This window comes from Balaenoptera acutorostrata, chromosome 16 (genome assembly GCF_949987535.1).
Source record: "Balaenoptera acutorostrata chromosome 16, mBalAcu1.1, whole genome shotgun sequence".
NCBI classification, from domain to species: Eukaryota; Metazoa; Chordata; class Mammalia; order Artiodactyla; family Balaenopteridae; genus Balaenoptera; species Balaenoptera acutorostrata.
Window position 1 is genome coordinate 34,110,886 of NC_080079.1, and position 19,415 is coordinate 34,130,300.

The 19,415-nt window shown below is 44.0% G+C and overlaps 1 protein-coding gene across 1 annotated transcript in view; it reads right to left on the reverse strand.

Moving 5' to 3' along the window:
• Window positions 1–17,682: 17,682 nt before the first annotated feature.
• The window catches only part of LGI1 (leucine rich glioma inactivated 1), a 34,474-nt gene continuing 32,741 nt past the window's right edge, over window positions 17,683–19,415 (reverse strand). The window contains exon 8 of the mRNA XM_007187476.1: window positions 17,683–19,227. Within this exon, the coding sequence (XP_007187538.1) occupies window positions 18,392–19,227 (836 nt within the window). The 3' untranslated portion in view covers window positions 17,683–18,391. The remainder of the gene's footprint in view (window positions 19,228–19,415) is intronic.

A 19,415-nucleotide genomic window follows, 5' to 3' on the forward strand; every position in this document is an offset into this window, starting at 1 on the left:
GGGCCACTCTTCATCGCGGTGCGCGGGCCTCTCACTGTCACGGCCTCTCTTGTCGCGGAGCACAGGCTCCAGACGCGCAGGCTCAGTAATTGTGGCTCACGGGCCTAGTTGCTCCGCAGCATGTGGGATCCTCCCAGACCAGGGCTCGAACCCGTGTCCCCTGCATTGGCAGGCAGACTCTCAACCACTGCGCCACCAGGGAAGCCCGGATCATTTTTATAATAGAAAAAGATCTAAGTAAATATGTTGTCCAGAAAGCTGAATAATAGAAGACTGAAATTTAAATAGGCGTGCTTCCTGTGATTATAGAGAATGGATTGGGATGCCACAAAAGGATTGATTACAAAACATGGTTCTGATGGGCCACAAACAGCAGAGGAAGGTTTTGGGTTATAGGATTATTTGTTGTGATCAGATCACTTTTCAGCCTCAGGGGACAAGTAACACCAGGTTGGAGATACAGAGCAAGGAGGCAGGACTAGGAGGGGAGGCAGGTGGCAAGAACCTATGATCTGTGGGCAACTGGCCAGGAGCCAGGCTCCAAGGAGGGAAAGGGCAAACTAAGAGATGGCACTGGAGGTCAGCTGGCAGGAGACACAGTGGGAGCCAACATTCATGGAGTTTGTGTCGGGCACAGTTTGGACCCTGAAAATACAGATAGAGAAGACTGATGCAGTTCTTGCCTTCATGAAACTTACAGTCTAGAGCAGGGGTTGGCAAACTTTTTTGGGAAAGGGGCAGATAGTAAACATTTTAGGTTCTGTGGAGCCATGCAATCTCTGTCACAACTTCTCAGCTCTGCCACTGTAATACAAAAGCCATCTTAGATGACATTAAATGAATGGGAGTGGCTGAGTTCCAATAAAACGTAATTTACAAAAACAGATGGTGGCTGGATTTGGCCAGTGGGCCATCATTTTGCCAACTCCTGATCTGGGGGGAAGACAGACATTAAACAAACACATCAGCATGAATATTGGATTGTGATCACTGTCGAGAAGTAAATAAAGAGGGTGTTGTGGCAGTGAACTACTATAGGTGGCCCACTTGATATTTTACCTTTTATTGAGGCATGACATCCATAGAGCAAAGCATACAAATCTGAAGATATAATATAGAATATTCTTAGCACCCCAAAACTGCATCCTGAAGGATCAGAATGATTTATCCAACCAAAGATCTGGGCAGAGGGAAGCATTCCAGGCAGAAGGGAAAGCAAGTGCAAGATCCTGCAGCAGGAAAAGACCTGGCATTTTCCAGGAACAGAAAGTGCTTCCACGTGACTGGCCGGCAGTGAGCTTGGAAAAGAGTGAGATGTGTGGGTGGAGGAAAATCCTACAGACTTTACAGGCCATTGTGAACATTTTGTATTTTATTCTCAATGTAATGAGAGAGCAGTGGAGGGTTTTAAATAGAACGACATGATCTGACTGAAGTTTTAAGATGATCTGTGAGCCAATTTCTTGTCTTATTTCTGGTCTTTTCTATAGTGGTGTTAGGTTAGGGCTGGGGGCAGGGAGCTGTGGCGGGATGTGTGAGAAAAATCCATCAAAGAACAGCAGGACCACTCACTATGTGCGGAACCACAGACATCGATCTCTTTTATGAAACATTTCTTTGAAATGTTACTGTTACAGGATTTTTTAAAAATTTTTATTTATTTATTTTTGGCTGCATTGGGCCTTCATTGTTGCACATGGGCTTTCTCTAGTTGCGGCGAGCGGGGGCTACTCTTCGTTGCGGTGCGCGGGCTTCTCATTGCGGTGGCTTCACTTGTTGTGGAGCATGGGCTTCAGTAATTGTGGCGAGTGGGATCAGTAGTTGTGGCTCGTGGGCTGTAGAGCGCAGGCTCAGTAGTTGTGGTGAACGGGCTTAGTTGCTCCACGGCATGTAGGACCTTCCCAGACCAGGGCTCGAACCCGTGTCCCCTGCATTGGCAGGCAGATTCTTAACCACTGCGCCACCAGGGAAGCCCCGTGACAGGATTTATTGACACCTGTCACTTAACTAGTCAACACCTTAAGTATTGTGTCCTAATCATAGACAAGGGCCTGAGAAAAGTGCACGCAGGGAGCTCAGAGGTGGGGTCAACCAGCAGGTGTAGATCTGGCAGCTGCAAGAAAGGTAAGTAGTGAGGTCGGTTCAGAGGCTCACGGGTGAGGGTATATGGGGTGTTGTAATACACTATTAGCGCCTAGTCAAACACACTCTGAGTTTGTAGGAGCCTGGAGAGGTTTGGTTTGATTGTGTGTGGCTTTGTTCTGATTTGATTTTTTGAAGACATATTGTGGGGACTGGTTAGGAAGTGTCCTGTGATGGTGAAGAGACAGAAGAGCAAGAAGGGATGGAATGTGGATAGGTAATTAGAGAGAAACTAACCATTTGGGGTTCATGTTTTCTCTTCCTCCCTTCCTTCCTTCCCTCCTTCCTTTTTTAAATACATGATGATGAGAGATCAAGAAGAAGATATTTAATCAGTGGGTGCCACCCTTCTTAGGGTTGTCAAACACACTAAAGTATTAGGAAACACAAACATACTAAAAGATTATTCGCCATTTATCTGACATTCAAAATTAACTGGGCATCCTGTATTTTTATTTGCTAAACCTAGCCATCCTGCACTGATGGCTTTGGCTTTGCTGCTTCAGCCTCAGGGAGCGGATCTTCCGTAAGACAGCCACCACCAGGAGGCAGCCGGGTGCTGTGCTCAGGCGAGATGACACGTGGTCTCTGGGCTTCTAGGTAGCTCTACGTCTGTCTGCCTTCCTCTTCAACCCTCCCGGCACCCACCCCCGATTTAACCGCAGCTTTCCACTGCTCACTCCTAATCTTGCTTTGTTACAGAAGCTAAACTCCAAAGAAACATTTAAAACCCTGTCTAAATGTAAAAAGAACCCATGATATAACGGGCATCCTGCCTTCTCAATTAATTGCAGTCATAAATTAATTCTTTCTTCCTTTAAAAACCTGAATTTAGCTTAAAAGACTCAAGAGTTCCTGTCACTCACCCCTTTGACCTGGGTGTCGTCTCCCCTCCCTGCGTCCCCTCCTGCCCTCTATCTGCACTGGCTCTTTGCTCCCTCCCTCCCCACCCCTTCCTGCCTCAGCTCGTCACCATGGTTACGTGGGGAGCTGTTTTTGTGGTGCCCTCTTCCATAGCCTGCTTCTGAGGTAATTTCCCCAGTGAATTCCAACTCTTCCTAGTTATCTCTGCCCTTATCCTCTTTCGATGAAAGAAAAAAAAAAAAAAAATCAGACAGAGAGGGAGATGGCAGGAGAAAGAACCCCAGCAGCTCAGATACCAACATTTTTTTCTATCTGTAACCAGGAGACTTTCTCCAGCTGATGTTACCTCTTCTTTCCGTTTTCCTTCTTTAGCAGGAAAAGCCACTCCTGATCCTATGCCTCATACTCTGGTGTAAAACCTAAGTCCATATTTAACACTTAGTTAACTAAGCACCTTTGGGCCTTGTGGCTGTTTTCTTCTTTAAATGCCTTCAGTTCTGGAAGCTAGAAGGGTCCCTTTAGGACAGAAAAAGGAACTGAACCAAGAACACCAGCTCTGTCATGTGGGGGAGACATGAAGGTAGGAAACATCAACCCAGGCCACAGTGAGAGGTTTTTTAATTTATTTATTTAATTTATTTAATTTTGGCTGTGTTGGGTTGCTGCGCGTGGGCTTTCTCTAGTTGAGGTGAGTGGGGGCTACTCTTCGTTGTGGTGCACAGGCTTCTCATTGCTGTGGCTTCTCTTGTTGTGCAGCACGGACTCTAGGTGCACGGGCTTCAGTAGTTGTGGCTCGCGGGCTCTAGAGCGCAGGCTCAGTAGTTGTGGTGCACGGGCTTAGTTGCTCCGCGGCATGTGGGATCTTCCCGGACCAGGGCTCGAACCCGTGTCCCCTGCATTGGCAGGCAGATTCTTAACCACTGCGCCACCAGGGAAGCCCACAGTGAGTGAGAGGTTTTAAAGGGCAGCCGGAGGCAAGTAACGAGACATTAAAGCCAAAGGCCTCCAGAAAAAGAAACTTTCGAAGCAAGATGGAGTGGAAATGTCTCCAACAGCTTTAAAGCAGCAAAAATGATTCCAGAAAGCTTTAGGTGTGATACCAAGGAAGAGAAGATCAGAAATAGCAGGGTTTTGATAAGCATTTGTCTTCCGGTTTGCTTGGTTGGGGGTAACTTGAGATCCTGTGTGTTGGGTAATTTTCCGTGTTCCTCATGAGGTTCAGAATAACCTACTTGGATTATGCAAATGCTCATTCAAAGGAAGAGGCAGAATTATGTTAGTTTCTCCTGTAATTCTATTGAAGCTATGATTCATAGGGCCCATTCTCAAGGAAGACTTGTTTCAAATGAACACAGGCAAGCAACATTTTTTTTTAATGTCACAAAAGGGCTGTAACCCACAGAAACACTTCATAGAACCCCCATGTTTTCTCCCACCTACTTTCCTTACACAGCTGCTTCTGGGTCTCTCCCTTCCAAAACCCAAATTCGAACACCCTCCTTCAGCCTAATCTGTGAGTTTCTTTGTGTTATTCTCCTCCCAGTTCTGCTTCAGGAGAGACCCCAAAATAGGACTCTGGGACGACTTGGGGAGAGGAAGAAATTGAATAGAAGAAGGCAGAATTTTCTTTAGCTTTAGAGCCAGGAGAAGGGCTGGGAATACATTGACAGCAACAGTTTTGCCTAGTTAGACTAACATCTTTAATAACAAAGTGTTATCAGAATAATTTCCTTTACTGTCCTGACCCACTGGGACAGTCATCTCAACTAGCAATAACTCTGAGTGGTACTTGGTACTTGACCCTACACCCACGGGGCTTGATGGGTCTTGCTGTATTTAAGGGCAGTAAAATTCAACTACACATAGTCATCTCTGGCTTAACCCAAGAAGAAAGGGAGGCAACCAAGCAGGCCCCCTCCATGTGTACATGACCCTCACCACACTCACCGTCACCTGAGTGAGAACACTCACCTTCTGGAGAAGAAGATGGAGGGCAGGAGGTCTATTGGGAAGAAGTTATCTCTCTTTGTTGTGGAGGTGGTGGACATTGATGACACAGGCAAAGCAATGGTTAGTCTGTTCAGACCTGCTAGGTAGGATGGGTGGTTGTTTCAGGCTGAATTTAATTAATTGCTTATATCTTGGCTGAGTCATTAGGAGTTTATGTTCTAGTCTTCAGCTTTGCATGATCCAAATTGCTGTTCTCATGGTTCCTCTTGAGATGACCAGGCTTTGGAGGATTAATCCAGTCTCTAAGGGGGCAGGCCAGTGGATTGATTTCAGTGAAGAACATCGCCTTGAAGAAGGACAGATTTGGGGTGCTGCTTTCCCACTGAGAAAGTCTGTTTACAGTACTAAAGCAAGATGCTATTTAAATATTTTTCCTCAGTTTCAGATTCCTGCTTTGGCCTCTGCTGCCTTCCTCATCAGGCTGAAGCAGGACCGTGGCAAAGTTTATTCAGCAAAAATTTAATTATTATTCTAGTTCTTGAACCTTGGTAGCCCCTGGACTCTGTTCTTGGAATTTCCAGAACAGCCTCAGGAAAGGAAATCTCTTTCCCCAAACCTCCTTTCCCACTTTAGCTGTACCTTTTCCGGGGACCACCCTTCGTGGACCTGATCCCCTGGAGCTCAGATGTCCACAGTAGCTGCCACACAGTCTCTGGGGCCGCCTGCAGGGGCAGTCTGGTTCTGCTGCCCTCTGCTGACCACAGTGGGCTTGTTCTGTCTGTTATCCATTGGGTCACATCCCCCTCCCCACCAAGGTTGCAATTCTTACTCTCCAACTCTCCTTCCCCATCTGTCCTTAACAGGTACCAAACCCTCTTATTATTAAGGAGCATGGCATGAAGCCATGTTGCAGCTTCCGGGTAGAGTTTATCTCACAAGCCCTGTGAATGATTCTGGCACCCATCATAAAGAATAATGGGTTATTTCTGGGAAGGGCCCTGAAATATGACCAGAAAATGTCTGAGCTCATCAACTCTGCCCTGCCTCTCATTTGATTTGTTGTCAGATGGTAATATCTCTTGACCTTGCTCCCACATTTTGTGATAGTTACTATTTGGGGGCCTCTAAACACGAAGCTACTCACGACAGCCTAGTAATATTATAATTGTTATTGTTATGCTTTATCTGCTACAGCGTCCTTGAAGTGGTAACTGAGCATTGCAGAAATTTCAAATATCAGCATCAGGTTGACCCTTTAAACAGAAAGCAAAGGGGAAAAGATTTGGAAAGATGCTGATGGGGGTAAAATTGGGTATCCTAGAAATAAAGGAGCCTAGGTTTAGATACCCCAACATGCTGGGTTATTAGGGACCATTAATATATATCAAATTTTATTTTAGAGTGTAGACTTCTTCAGAGTCTTGTGCTGATCCTTCCCAGCACGCTAATGCAGGCTAGCAGTGCAGTATCTGGGAACTACTTCTGGGAGGATCCACCTACTACGTAGCCTTTTGTGTTGGCCATGGAAGAGCGTTTTAGCAGATGTGTGTATTTAAAAGTGGTCTGCACTCTTCCCCCACACCAGTGTAAATATTGTAAGCATGAACATCTGCACCATATCATTGATGACTACAGGGCATATTGGCCTTAGGTTAGGAGGATGAGACAGCAAAATTCTCATCAAACCAACAGTGGCATCTCTAAGAGTTGGCTGGGGTCGGGCAGTAAGGGAGCTTAGTCCCCTTTAATCTCCATTTTTGGGAAAACTTTTCTTTAGAAAGGTTATTCAAGTATTATATGAAAATTGTTTTTTAAAAATCAAATAAAGGAATTCCAATAAAAACAGTAGTAGCAGCCAGTGCATGCTTTGTTGGGGTTTTTTTCCCCTCTGATACAGTTACATAGTAATGTCCCAAGCAGTGGCTATTCCATCAATGCACGCATCAGTGTATGAAGATTATGATGACTTGGAATAGTGCTCTCAGTAGCATGAATAAGAAAGAAGTCTTTATTATTTTAAGCAAGTAATATTTGAGCTCTACCAAAGGATTGCATATACCCCAGCCTATCCTGACTGATACAATCAATGCAAGTACAGTGGTCAATCACTAGGGCTCTGATTTCAGATAGACCTAGATTTTTTTTTTTAATTTTTGAATTTTATTTATTTTTTTATACAGCAGGTTCTTATTAGTTATCCATTTTATACATATTAGTGTATACATGTCAATCCCAATCTCCCAATTCATCCCACCCCCCCCACCACCACTTTCCCCCCTTGGTGTCCATACATTTGTTCTCTACATCTGTGTCTCAATTACTGCCCTGCAAACCAGTTTATCTGTAGACCTAGCTATTTTTTAATTTAAGTGTAGCTGATTTACAATAGTGCATTAGTTTCAGTTGTACAGCATAGTGATTCAGTATTTTTGCAGATTATATTCCATTATAGGTTACTACAAGATAATGGGCATAATTCCCTGTGCTATACAGTATATCATCGTTCATTATCTATTTTATATACAGTAGTTTGTATCTGTTAATCCAATACCCCTCATTTGTCTCTCCCCGCTTCCCTCTCCCCTTTGGTAACCACAAGTTTGTTTTCTATGTCTGTGAAAGACAGACCTGGATTTGAATCCGGGCTCTGCTCTCTCCTAGCTATATGCCTTGGGTAGACTTCTGAACCTCTCTGAACTTCAGTTCCTTCTCTAGAAAACAGTGATAATAGTAGGATTGTTGCAAGGCTTGGATGACTAAATACATGTAAAACATTCAGCACATGAGTAAGTGCTCAATAAGTGGTAGCTTTCAATGATTAACAGTGTTTTTAGCCTATTTAACATAAGTTCACAGGCAATATAAATACAGGAGGAATGTGTGTGAGCTGGCAGAGTTATTGCACTAGATGGAATACTGCCTTTTAGGAGATACAGAAAGGAGTAAGTTCTTCAAGCTTTGTGGTGAAAATAAGTGCACATATGACTATTTTGTGATAGTGGAGGGGAAGGGGCCTTTATTTTTGGTCTTTTAAAATAGTATCTCTGCTTGTTCACACTCCATTCAGAGAACAAGTCCTTTTTACTAAACCTTGATGAATTCTGTGCTAAAAATATTCCATTCCCATTTGGTGCAGTGAAATGTCATTTCCATTAAACACCAACATACCAAATGCTGCATGCAGATCCTCAACCCAGCAAATCCAAGTCAACAGGAAACTGTGATCATCCTCAGCTTATTCATACTGTACATCTCAGCAGATTATCCTGAAGGATTATCTAAGGCTTAATTGTTATCTTAGAGCTATTTTAAATTATAAAAATAAAGAACTCATGTACTACAACAAACTCATTTTTAAAGAAAGAAAATTGTGGCCCAGGGAATGAAAATGACTTCTCAAGGTCACAAAAATATAAAAGTGCTGGAACTGGGCCAAGATCTCCAAACTTCCAAGCTTATTTTTTTCTCCATTATAACAGAGAGCTACAGAATTTTCAGAGCTGGAAAGACCTTCAGGATGACCTGATCCAGTTCCAATAAGTTATAGAGGAAATTGAGGCCAAAAGAAACTTAAATGTCTCACCCAGGGTAATACCTAAAGCTAGCATGTTCTAGAGTTTGGGGCCAACTTTTGTAACCATAGGCTTGGTGCTCTTGACATGCCACTGGTCAGTCCAATGTGGTTATTTAGAGTAGGGGACCCCGAGCCCCAGTTAGTGGACTGGTAATGAGCTATCAACATCAGAATCACCTAAGGGATGTTTAAAAATAAAAATTCCTGGATCCCAGTCTTTGAAGATTCAGTTTTAGTGGGTCTGAGGTGAGGGCCCCAGAATCTGTATAGTTAGTTTGCTTTCTAGGTGATTCTGGGGGACATCCAGATTGGGGAACCATTATTAACAGAAGCCAGCACTTTATATTCTGTTCTCTGCTGAAACTGGCCAATGATAATTTCCAGCTGATGACGAGATACCTATGGGAAAGCTTAGTCAGGGAAAGTCCTGGGCCATCAAGGAGCCTCTAAGATTTTAATCTGCAAAGCCAACCTCAAGGTAACTAGAGCAAGGAGAGAGCTGCCCTCGCCAGATGGAGATTGATCTGAAATGGAAACACATCCAGGAGAACAGAAAATGATCTAGGAATGCTTGGTCTCATCTCCTAGGCATGGATGGCCACTAAATCAGAATTGGCAGCTTGACTTCACTTGGGAAAACATCCTTTTAAAATAAAGGTTATCCGTTTAAATATTTTAAAACAGAATATTTGAGAGAACACCATTTAAAAATGTATATAGAAATTGTAATCATGAATAATAGACAAAGATGGGAGGTTATGTTTTGTCAAGTTTCACAAAATAAGAGCTGGAAGGGCTCTTTCAAACCTTTTAGTGAAGGGATTCTAAACACATCTGAGGCCGTGGCTTCTCCTCTGGTTACTCTGTCTCTCTAAGTAGAGGATCTCAGTAGAGACCACACCTCTTGCTGATGACTATTGTTGTTTTGCCTATGCGGCATCCTCGCCTCCTTTTTTTTTTTTTTTTTTTTTTAATCTTCATCCTTCCTGTTTTTAAATTTATTTATTTATTTATTTATGGCTGTGTTGGGTCTTCGTTTCTGTGCGAGGGCTTTCTCTAGTTGTGGCAACCGGGGGCCACTCTTCGTCGCGGTGCGCGGGCCTCTCACTATCGCGGCCTCTCTTGTTGCGGAGCACAGGCTCCAGACGCGCAGGCTCAGTAATTGTGGCTCACGGGCCTAGTTGCTCCGCGGCATGTGGGATCTTCCCAGACCAGGGCTCGAACCCGTGTCCCCTGCATTGACAGGCAGATTCTCAACCACTACACCACCAGGGAAGCCTTCTCTTCCTTTTTAACAGCACTCTAATTTTACTTTAGGGAATCACCCTTACCTCACTCTCATTCCACGTGGTTCTCATCCGTGGGTTCCAGGGGTGGGCACATGTCCCAAGCTTGGCCAATCAGAGCACTCTATCCTTAGCCCAAGCAATTACTTCAGGTGGGCACTCTGGCCATTGAGCATCATCCTCCAACCTGTGCTAAAACTACTGAGAAAGAGGTCTTGTTACTGGGCGTGGCTAGACTGGCAAGAGGCAGTGTCGGAGCTGCTGGTGGCTGGCTCTTCACCGTGAACAGAGAGGCTGCCTTAGGAAGAAGTCAGCATGGAGGAAAATAGAGCCAAGAGTCAGAGAAAGACAGACTAATGAAAATATCACCTGAGTTTCTGGTCTAGGTTTTTCTGAAGCTAGATGCATTTTTATGTTTAAACTAGTTCAGTTGGATTTCAGCAACTGACAACCAAAAGAATCCTGACCACCGTGTCTCCTCAGGGATCAGAATCTGGGGTAGAGAAATGGTCATGTGTATTTAGAAATACACCCACGGATAATTCTGATACACCCATTGAGAGTGGACAGAGTTTGGAGACAGGAAATGGGACTATGCTTTTCCTCACTAGACCACTATTAGTTGAGAATGACTCATGCTAATTGAGGAAGCTTGACCAAAGTCACATAGCCTCAATAGAGTAAACCCCTTCTGAACCTGATTCTGTCTTCTTTTAGAAAAAAAAAAAAAAGAAACATAATACACTTAAAAAAAAATAAGGGCACATATCACTACAAACCCATTCTATGTAATCATTATTCACATTTTGCAGGTAAGATTAACTTACCCAGGGTCACAGAGCTAATAAGTGGCCACATTGAGATGCAAACCCAGGTCTGCTTGAGTCTAAAACATATTCTGTTAACCACTGTGTCTACTGCCCCAAAGAGAGAATTGATGTGGGCACCATCAGGATAGACCAAAAGGCAAAAATGGGAAAACATGGGTCACATCTCACTTTTCCTGTAGATCTTACTTTTGCCTCTTTTATTTTTTTGCATGCTGCCTTTTAGAAATAGCCCCAGTGGTGTGCAAATCCTTTAAGGGTAGGGACAATTTCTTGCTCATTTCTGTTTTGTTTTTGTCATCTATCATAGTGTTTTGCACATAGTAGGTGATCAATAAACATCTTCAATGAAATTGCGCTTGCTGTGTCCATAGGTGTAGGTATCTGATAGCCTGAGGCTACTAGGAACACTCTAGGTTCCTGAGTGGTATATCTGTCTATCTGGCAGTTTACAGAGTTTGGAAGTTTTAATATGTTTTGTCTTTAAGCACTTCAAAGCATGGTGTCACTGATGAATACTATCCAAATGAATCTTGACTTTGCTTCTTAACTGGCTATTTGACTTGGGCAAGTTACTTAGCTTTTCTAAGACTCAGTTCTCTCATCTGTAAAATAATACTATTATATAGAACTATGAAGGATAAAAATGATAATGCAGATAAAGCACTTAGTATATTACTTGGCTCATAGTAAGTGCTCAATAAATGGCACCCATTATTATAATGAAATTAAAATATTAAAGAATATTTCCTAAATTAAAGGTAGAATTGTTAAACATGTGTGGGTAGACAAGGTCAAGGAAATAAAGGACAAAGGACAGTTGTCCTGGGATCTGGCACTATTAAGAGGACTGATTTCTGGGATACAGTTTTGCTGGGAATTATTGTTAAAAGCTTCATCTAGGCAAGATGCTTCCCCTTGGCATCTCTGAGTAGTGCTGACCATGGATGTGGATCCTTACCTGGGGATAAAAATTGTAAGGGGCATAGAATTTCCAAGAGTATCAAACTTCTCGTCCTCAGGGTCTCCATGGATTAATTAAATCAGTTCCTAGCCTTCAGTTTTGTGGACTAGGTTTTAGGTAGATCTGCAGTATGTGTTTTTAATGACTCTGGAAATAAATTATGTCTCTTTTACCTTCCATCTCACCCTGGTTACCCCTGAGGAGCAGGTGGGCCTATGCGGGCCTGCTCTTTTGGGGTAATCCATGGTGAGGAATTTTTGTGGGACTGGAAATTTACCACAGGGAATAGGGAATGTGGCTGCTTCTCAGATATGTGAACTTGAAGGCTGAAGCTGCTGGGCTTAAATCTGTTTCATTCCCACCAACTTTGTGTTCTCTCTAAAAGTGGGACTGTTCTAGGAGATTGAGGGTGGGGTGGCATAGAAGGATCATAGCTGCCTAAGAGACAGTCCTGACCCTCAGGGATGTGTAACCTGGTGGGAGAGATGGACACACAAACAACTAACCAAACGGCAAGGCGGAATGAATTGTGAGTCTTGCTCATGGTAAAAGCAATGGGCTGGGCTTCCCTGGTGGTGCAGTGGTTGAGAATCCGCCTGCCAATGCAGGGGACACGGGTTCGAGCCCTGGTCTGGGAAGATCCCACATGCCGTGGAGCAACTAGGCCCGTGAGCCACAACTACTGAGCCTGCACGTCTGGAGCCTGTGCCCTGCAACAAGAGAGGCCGCGACAGTGAAAGGCCCGTGCACTGCAATGAAGAGTGGCCCCTGCTTGCCGCAACTAGAGAAAGCCCTCGCACAGAAACGAAGACCCAACACAGCCAAAAATAAATAAATAAATAAATTAATTAATTAAAAAAAAAAAAAGCAATGGGCTGAGAAAGCCAGAGAAAGGAGAAATCCTATCTAATTGGTTCGATGAGAAGGACTAAGATCTCAAAAGGTAAAAGGGTAAGGAAAGGGCATTGTAGGTGGTTGGAGCAGCCTGGGCACGGAAGCATGTAAGTGCTTAGATAGACAGGGATTGGCCAGTTGTGTGGGTAACAGGTGGGTGGGTGAAGTGGAGGATGCTAGAGTGGGAGGAGAAGCTGGGCCAAATTTTGAACTCCACGTTCAGAACTTTATAGGGCCATTGTAGGTCTTCCTGGGCCTGTGGTTTCTGTGGATGCCCTGATGCCCTTGATAACAATCGTATGAAAATGCGTCTACATCCCACATTAAGATTGACATATAACTGCAAGAGCTGAAATGAGTGAGTTGAGCTCTCATTGACTAGTTCAGTTTACCTATAGATGTGGTTCTAGGACCAATGCCAGCCCAGGAAGACTGTGGAATCCATTTGGGATGAGATAAGTCCAGAACTTGAGAGGAAGCGCTGAGAGACTCTTACAGCAATTTGACATTGCCACAATAACCAAGCGCGTGATTGTTTTTCTAGTAATTCATTTTTATTCTAATTTCCAAAAATATTGGTTCACAATATAAATGGAAATACACTGGTCTAAAATACATTGGAGATTTAAAAATTTCCATGGTCCAAAATTTTTTAAAAACACTGGAAATATTTTTAGAAAGTTGAGAAGCTCTGAGCTGGTTGAAATAATACTACTTTTTAAAGAAATTTGTGGTCAGAGATGGCAGAGGAGAGAGTTGGTGGATTTGAATGTAGATCAATAGAAATTATACAGTTTGAATAGCAGAGAGAAACGAGATTGAAATATCTAGTACTCACCACCGTATCTACCTTATAGTACGTTGTGCCTAAGTGTTCTGACTTAGTCGAAGATAATTTTGTGGCAAATACAGAAAACCACACAAACTAACCTAAAACAAGGCAAAATGTGTGTGTGTGTGTGTGTGTGTGTGTGTGTGTGTGTGGTGGGTTGTTCTAAGAAGGTTACAGAGGTATCTCAAGGAATTCAAGGACAGGGAGTGCCATTGGCTATCATGAGGGATGGAGTGGAAAATGGACAATCACTAGGAATCAGGGCTGCTTCTCCCCCTCTCCTCTCTCCCACTCTTCCTCCTCACTCCTTTCCCTCTGGGGTGGATGCTGTGTTGTACTGCCCAGATCCTCATTCAGAAATAAAGGACTTATTTTCCCAGCTTCTGGGAGTACTAACAGAAGATGGGTCTCTACTGTCTGCCTTCTTCGGGGATTGCCTTGGCTGAAAAAACAGCCTCACCTAAGGCCGTGCTTTCTTCCAGGGACAGCCCACCTCCAATGGAGCTATAAAGGTCTGATCCCCTTGCTCCAACTTGGGACAGCTGAGAAAGGACATCTCAGCTCTAGAGCTCCCTACAGGGTTGCTTTTATTAGAACTGCATCACAGTTCAGCTGCTTTCTTTGCCAAGTTCTAATTCCTTCTCCCTTCCCAGTGCTGGTCTCAAAGGTACTACCTAATACATGTACATTAACTTCTCAGAGCCTGGTTCTCAGGTGACCCAAGCTGGGACACCATGCCTCCCAATCTTCTTCCCACTCTCCCTCCTCCCTTCCTTTTTACTCTCCCGTTTCCCCTCCTTCCCTCTCCCTTTTCTTACCCCCTTTCTCTCTTCTGCCCTCCTTCTTTTTCCACTCCCTCCCTCTCTCCTGACTGTGTAGTTTCTCACCCCTCCTTCTTTCTGAGTGTCTGCTTCATTCTCTTCTCACCTTTCAGACCAGTTTCCTCTGCTCTTCTGGTTCATGGACCATCATGGCTGCTCCAAAACAGAGCAGTGCCTCAGCCACCATCACTGTAGCATATGCTTTCGGTCCCCCACCCAGGTGACCTTTGCTAGGCCGGTGCACCCATCCTGCAGTGTGGGTGTTGGTTAATGACTGCTTACATTGGTACCCTTCTCTGTAGGATTACCCTTAGCCAATTGCAACCTTCTCAGCTGGAGATGCCTGAGAGGTTATGCCCCACATTCTTCGGTCACTGACTGTCAGATGAGGAATATCAATGTCCACATTCCTTGCTTCAAGGCAGGACACACTCTGTGGTACAATTCATGCTTTAGAGTTCCCCATGGGGTCAGGCTGAAGCTGGACTTCTCCTGAAAGGACATCTTTGCTTGACATCTTCCCCTGCCCTATGCTCCTCTCTGTCCCTTACCTGAGAGCACGCCTTCAGTAAATCCCACTGCTTCGAGGGAACCTAATTTAAGATCATCACCTTACAAGTCTGGTGCCTGTGGCTAATTGGCCCAGACTCTGCTGTCCTAATTCCAGATATCCAGGAGGGAGAATGGATTGACTTAGGCTGAGCCTAGCCCAGCTTCTGGATTGAGCACCTAGATTGAGAGTTCACTCCAGGTCCAATCATTTATGGCTGGAGAGTGGGCAGAGTTGCATAGTATAGAGTAGGTGAGGGTTACAGGGAGAGAGGGCAACTCTCAGAAAAGACTGGTCAATTCCTGCAAAAGTGGACCCTACCATATGTCCTCCTTCTCAGTCTTTCTCGGTCAGCCTCTTCACTCCTCACCTCTCTCCCCATCTGCAATCCCAGGTTCCAATGGGAGGGTTTTGAAAGGTAGCACCATGTGATGGAGAAGGGACTGGGCCAAGCGTCAGGAGGCCGGGGCCGTAGCTTACCTCACCTAGCTTGCTTTGCATCTCTGGGTCTCAGCTTTGAGGTAAATTAAGCGGTTGGTTTGCTAACTTAAACAGCCAATGCCTCTATGAAAACAAACAGGGCAGAGTCTAGATCCATTACCTCTGCAGCCCTGAAGTCAGCAGAGTGCCTGGCACAGAGTCGGAACATATTGAAAACAGGAGATAACCTTTAAAAATGAAATGACAGGTACTTCCCTGGTGGCACAGTGGTTAAGAATCCACCTGCCAATGCAGGGGACACGGATTCGAGCCCTGGTCCAGGAAGATCCCACATGCCGCAGAGCAACTAAGCCTGTGTGCCACAACTACTGAGACTGCGCTCTAGAGCCTGCGAGCCACAGCTACTGAGCCCGCATGCCGCAACTGCTGAAGCCCACGTGCCTAGAGCCGGTGCTCCGTAACGAGAAGCCACCGCAATGAGAAGCCTGCGCACCGCAACAAAGAGTAGCCCCCGCTCGCCGCACCTAGAGAAAGCCCGAGCACAGCAATGAAGACCCAATGCAGCCAAAAATAAATTAAAAAAAAAAGAAACGATGGTGAATTATATTACGACAATAAGGTAGAGCATGACCCCAAAGCATACAATATTCTGAGTGTGGAGCCCATTAGTAATAGCTAGCACTTGGTGAGTGCTAATTTGTGTCATTCTGTGTTAAGCACTTCCCATGCTATTCTTTGCATGATCACTGCTGCAGTATAACAAATCACCCCAAAACTTGGCCTTTTAAAACAACCATTTTATTATGCTCATAGATCCTGTGGGTCAGGAATTTGGACAGGGCATCATAGGGATGGCTTGTCTCTGCTTCATGATTTCCGGATCCTCACTTGGGAAGATTTGATGGCCTGTGGTGACTTGACAGCTGGGGGCTGAAATCACCTGGAGCCATCTTCACTCACAGGACTGGTTGTTGATGTGGCTGTTGGCTGGGACCTTATCTGGGGCTGTTGACCAAAGCTTGGGCTTCCTCAGAATGGTGGCCTCAGGCTAATAGGACTTTCTTCACAGCAGCTCAGTCCTCCCAAAGGGATTGTCCCAATTTCACAAGGCAGAAGCTTCATCGTTTTTATGACTTAGCTTCAAAAGTCAAACTGCATCATTTCCACCACGTTCTATTGGTTACAAGGCCATCCAGATTGAAGGATAGGGGAATTAGGCATCACCTCTTGATGGGGTTGGGGGAAGTTCTCATAGAGTATGTAGGATGGGAGATACCATTGTGGCCATATTTGTAAAATTCAATCCACCATGTGTGCATTGTTTCATTTAATCCTTCTGTTGTCCTTTGGGTAGGCATCATTGTCCCTTTACAGATGAAGACACTGAGGCTCAGAGAGGTCATGTAACTTGCCTGTGGACAAAATCAGTACATGGCAGGGCTGGACTTAAACCCAGTCTGTACCAAGCAGGTGTTCTCCAACACATATGTGCTGCTTATAGGACAAGGGAGCAAAGAAAGTCAGACATTCAAAGGCCAGGTCTCCCTATGTGTAGGATTGGGAGCGGGTAAGTCTTCTTCTTGTCCCCCCATAACCCTGATGTCAGAGTTAGTATCTTCCGCATGTGGTAAAGGAGTCTGGTTTCTATGCATAACTCCCCAAGGTGTTGCTTCCCAGAGACTATGTAACTATTATGTGTACCTCTGATGCCTCAAGTTCTCCAGGTATGTGCTGCCAGTGGAGTTGCTGTCTGTCCCACCTGCCCCCACGCCCCTAGTCATTTGGCAAAAGATTCTGCGGAGCAGTGAGTTGGAGGAAGCTCTGATCCCCTCTGTGAAGGCAGCACACAGAACCACATAGTGCCAAGAATATCTTCTATGCCCTGATCCCCTTTTGAAATCATGTCTTCCCTTTAAGTTCAAACAAGGACCACTTCTTGCAGGAACTCATTGTGGATACTCCCCCAATACTTAAAATCGTAATGTTCAGGTGAAATTTGGCACTCACTGCTAACTGTAGTTTTTTGTGTCCTAACCCCCCATTAGTCTTCTAAGGCCCCACGGATCAAGGACTATGCCCTCCTCTTTCCTCAGTTTTCCTCCCCAAACCAGAGGAATGATACCCCGTTCTTAATAGGTACTCAAATCAGTATGACTGATTAGATCAAAGGGCCTCATGAAGTTTATTATTAAGTTTATAACAGGAGGACACATGCATCTTCGAAAGTAGTTTTTAAGAGCCTACTCTATCACAGGCATTGTGCTAAGTGCTAACATACCATGTGATCCAGGAGCAGGAATTTAGAAAATCAGATATGAGCCTCGTAGGCACTCTGCAGTATGTCAGTAATGTATCAGAACTGGCATCTAGAAGTGAAGCATCCTTGATCATATTAAGAGGACTTCATATGGGATACATCTGAGACAAGTGCTGTAAGGTTACAATCTCTGTCAGCTGTCAGATGATTCCAGAGTCAAACATTTAGAAAGCCCCAGAATAGGGCTTTAAAAATCCAAAATCTTGACTTTGGCTTCTTCTATAAGTTGTCTGAATGATGTTTTTAGCTGGAGCTATCAGATAGAAAAGGATGGGTCTAACTGTCAAATTAGCCTTCTTGTAATAGGCAAATTTCACTATGCTTCTTTCCATTTGTCACCATTTCACCTCAAAATGTTCCCCAAAGCCATGCCCTTTAGAAACACCTTTGAATGTTCAAACTCAACTGATCATCCTGTTAATAAATGATGAGTAATCAGTATCAGTGTGTATCTTCACTCATTATTCACACCATACATTCTTGATCCAAATATAACCCTATTGTATAAAATTCTTTCCACAACATACCATCACCAAGAATAAAATAACTCCTGTAAATAATTACCTTTGGGATATGAAAGAAAATGTAAACATTTTATTTGGCAGTTGTTTCTGAACACATGAATAAATAAATGGAAAAGTACATATTCATATTTCTTTTTGGAGTTAACAGATACCATTAAACGCTTATTTACACATCTTCACTGCAAAGGACAGTTACACAATTCAATTTTGACTTATAAAAGGTAACTTCCCACACCACTGGACTGGACAGGAAAGGATGGAGATACGGGTAGTGCTTGGTTCTAGCAGCCTCAGTGTTTGAAAGGCATTCATTTGCAAGTGTGATAAGAAGAGTCATCATGCATTTAGTTCATCCGGATCATGTACTGTAGAAAGTTTCTGATGGCAGCCACAGAATTTCGTGTGTCATGCGCTTAAGTCAACTATGACATGTTTGTAAATCTGTGTGTTTCCCTTAAAACTGGAAGCAAAAAGAAAATTACGCTTATTAATGGACACATGCGTGAATGATCTTGGTGCCTGAACATTCAATTCCTGAAATTTTACGAATTTGGCTTTCTCTGCATCCCAGTTATACACTTGAGTAAAGGAATAATCACTTCCAAGAATTGCGTATTGATAGTTATTTATCTGAAGAGGCTGGAACACCATGGATCCTCGCGATGGCATCCTCTGAATATCCTGAAATGAGGAGCCTCCCCATTTCATTACTTTGGAATCACCAATGAATCTTGTCAAGCAAATGTACACGTCACCTTTCACTGAGAAGTGCTTAACGGCATATACATCTTCCATGTTAGGGATGTCAGTTTGGTTAGTAAATAATTGTATTGCTTTGTTCCACTGATAAATTACAGGACGCTGGGAACTACTGGACAGGATTAAATGAGGCGTTCTGAGTGTCTGAGGTGTTCTGGCTATTTCTAGATATTCCACATCAGTATCCCTGTACCACGCATGTAAAGACTGATGGGAGTAGAATCCATTTCCGTTCCATTTATAAATGGTAGTAAAACCAGCTTTTGAACTGTCAGCAACAACAAAGTACCAGTTGTTTTCAATCTTGAATGTTTCAATGTCATTGGGTTTTCGGATTTTGAGAATTTCAATATCCTGGATTTTTATGAATTTATTTGCAAAACTGTCTCTCTTATAGATGTGAGAGCCGCCGAACAGCTGGGCCACAATAACATAGAGCTGAGTTTCAATGACTATAGGCTTGCACACTACAGTGGACGTGCCTGGAAAAGACAAATGAGAGATTAGGAGGATGGCCATCCTCTTTTGGAGCATGTTAATACACATGCTGAAGCCATGCAACTGCCACCAAAATCATTTCCTTGGTTGATTAGGCAAGGCCAATTTCCTAATCAGGTCCAATGGCAGCAGGATCCCGAAGTTCTGTGCCTTTGTACCTCATGGAGCCTTG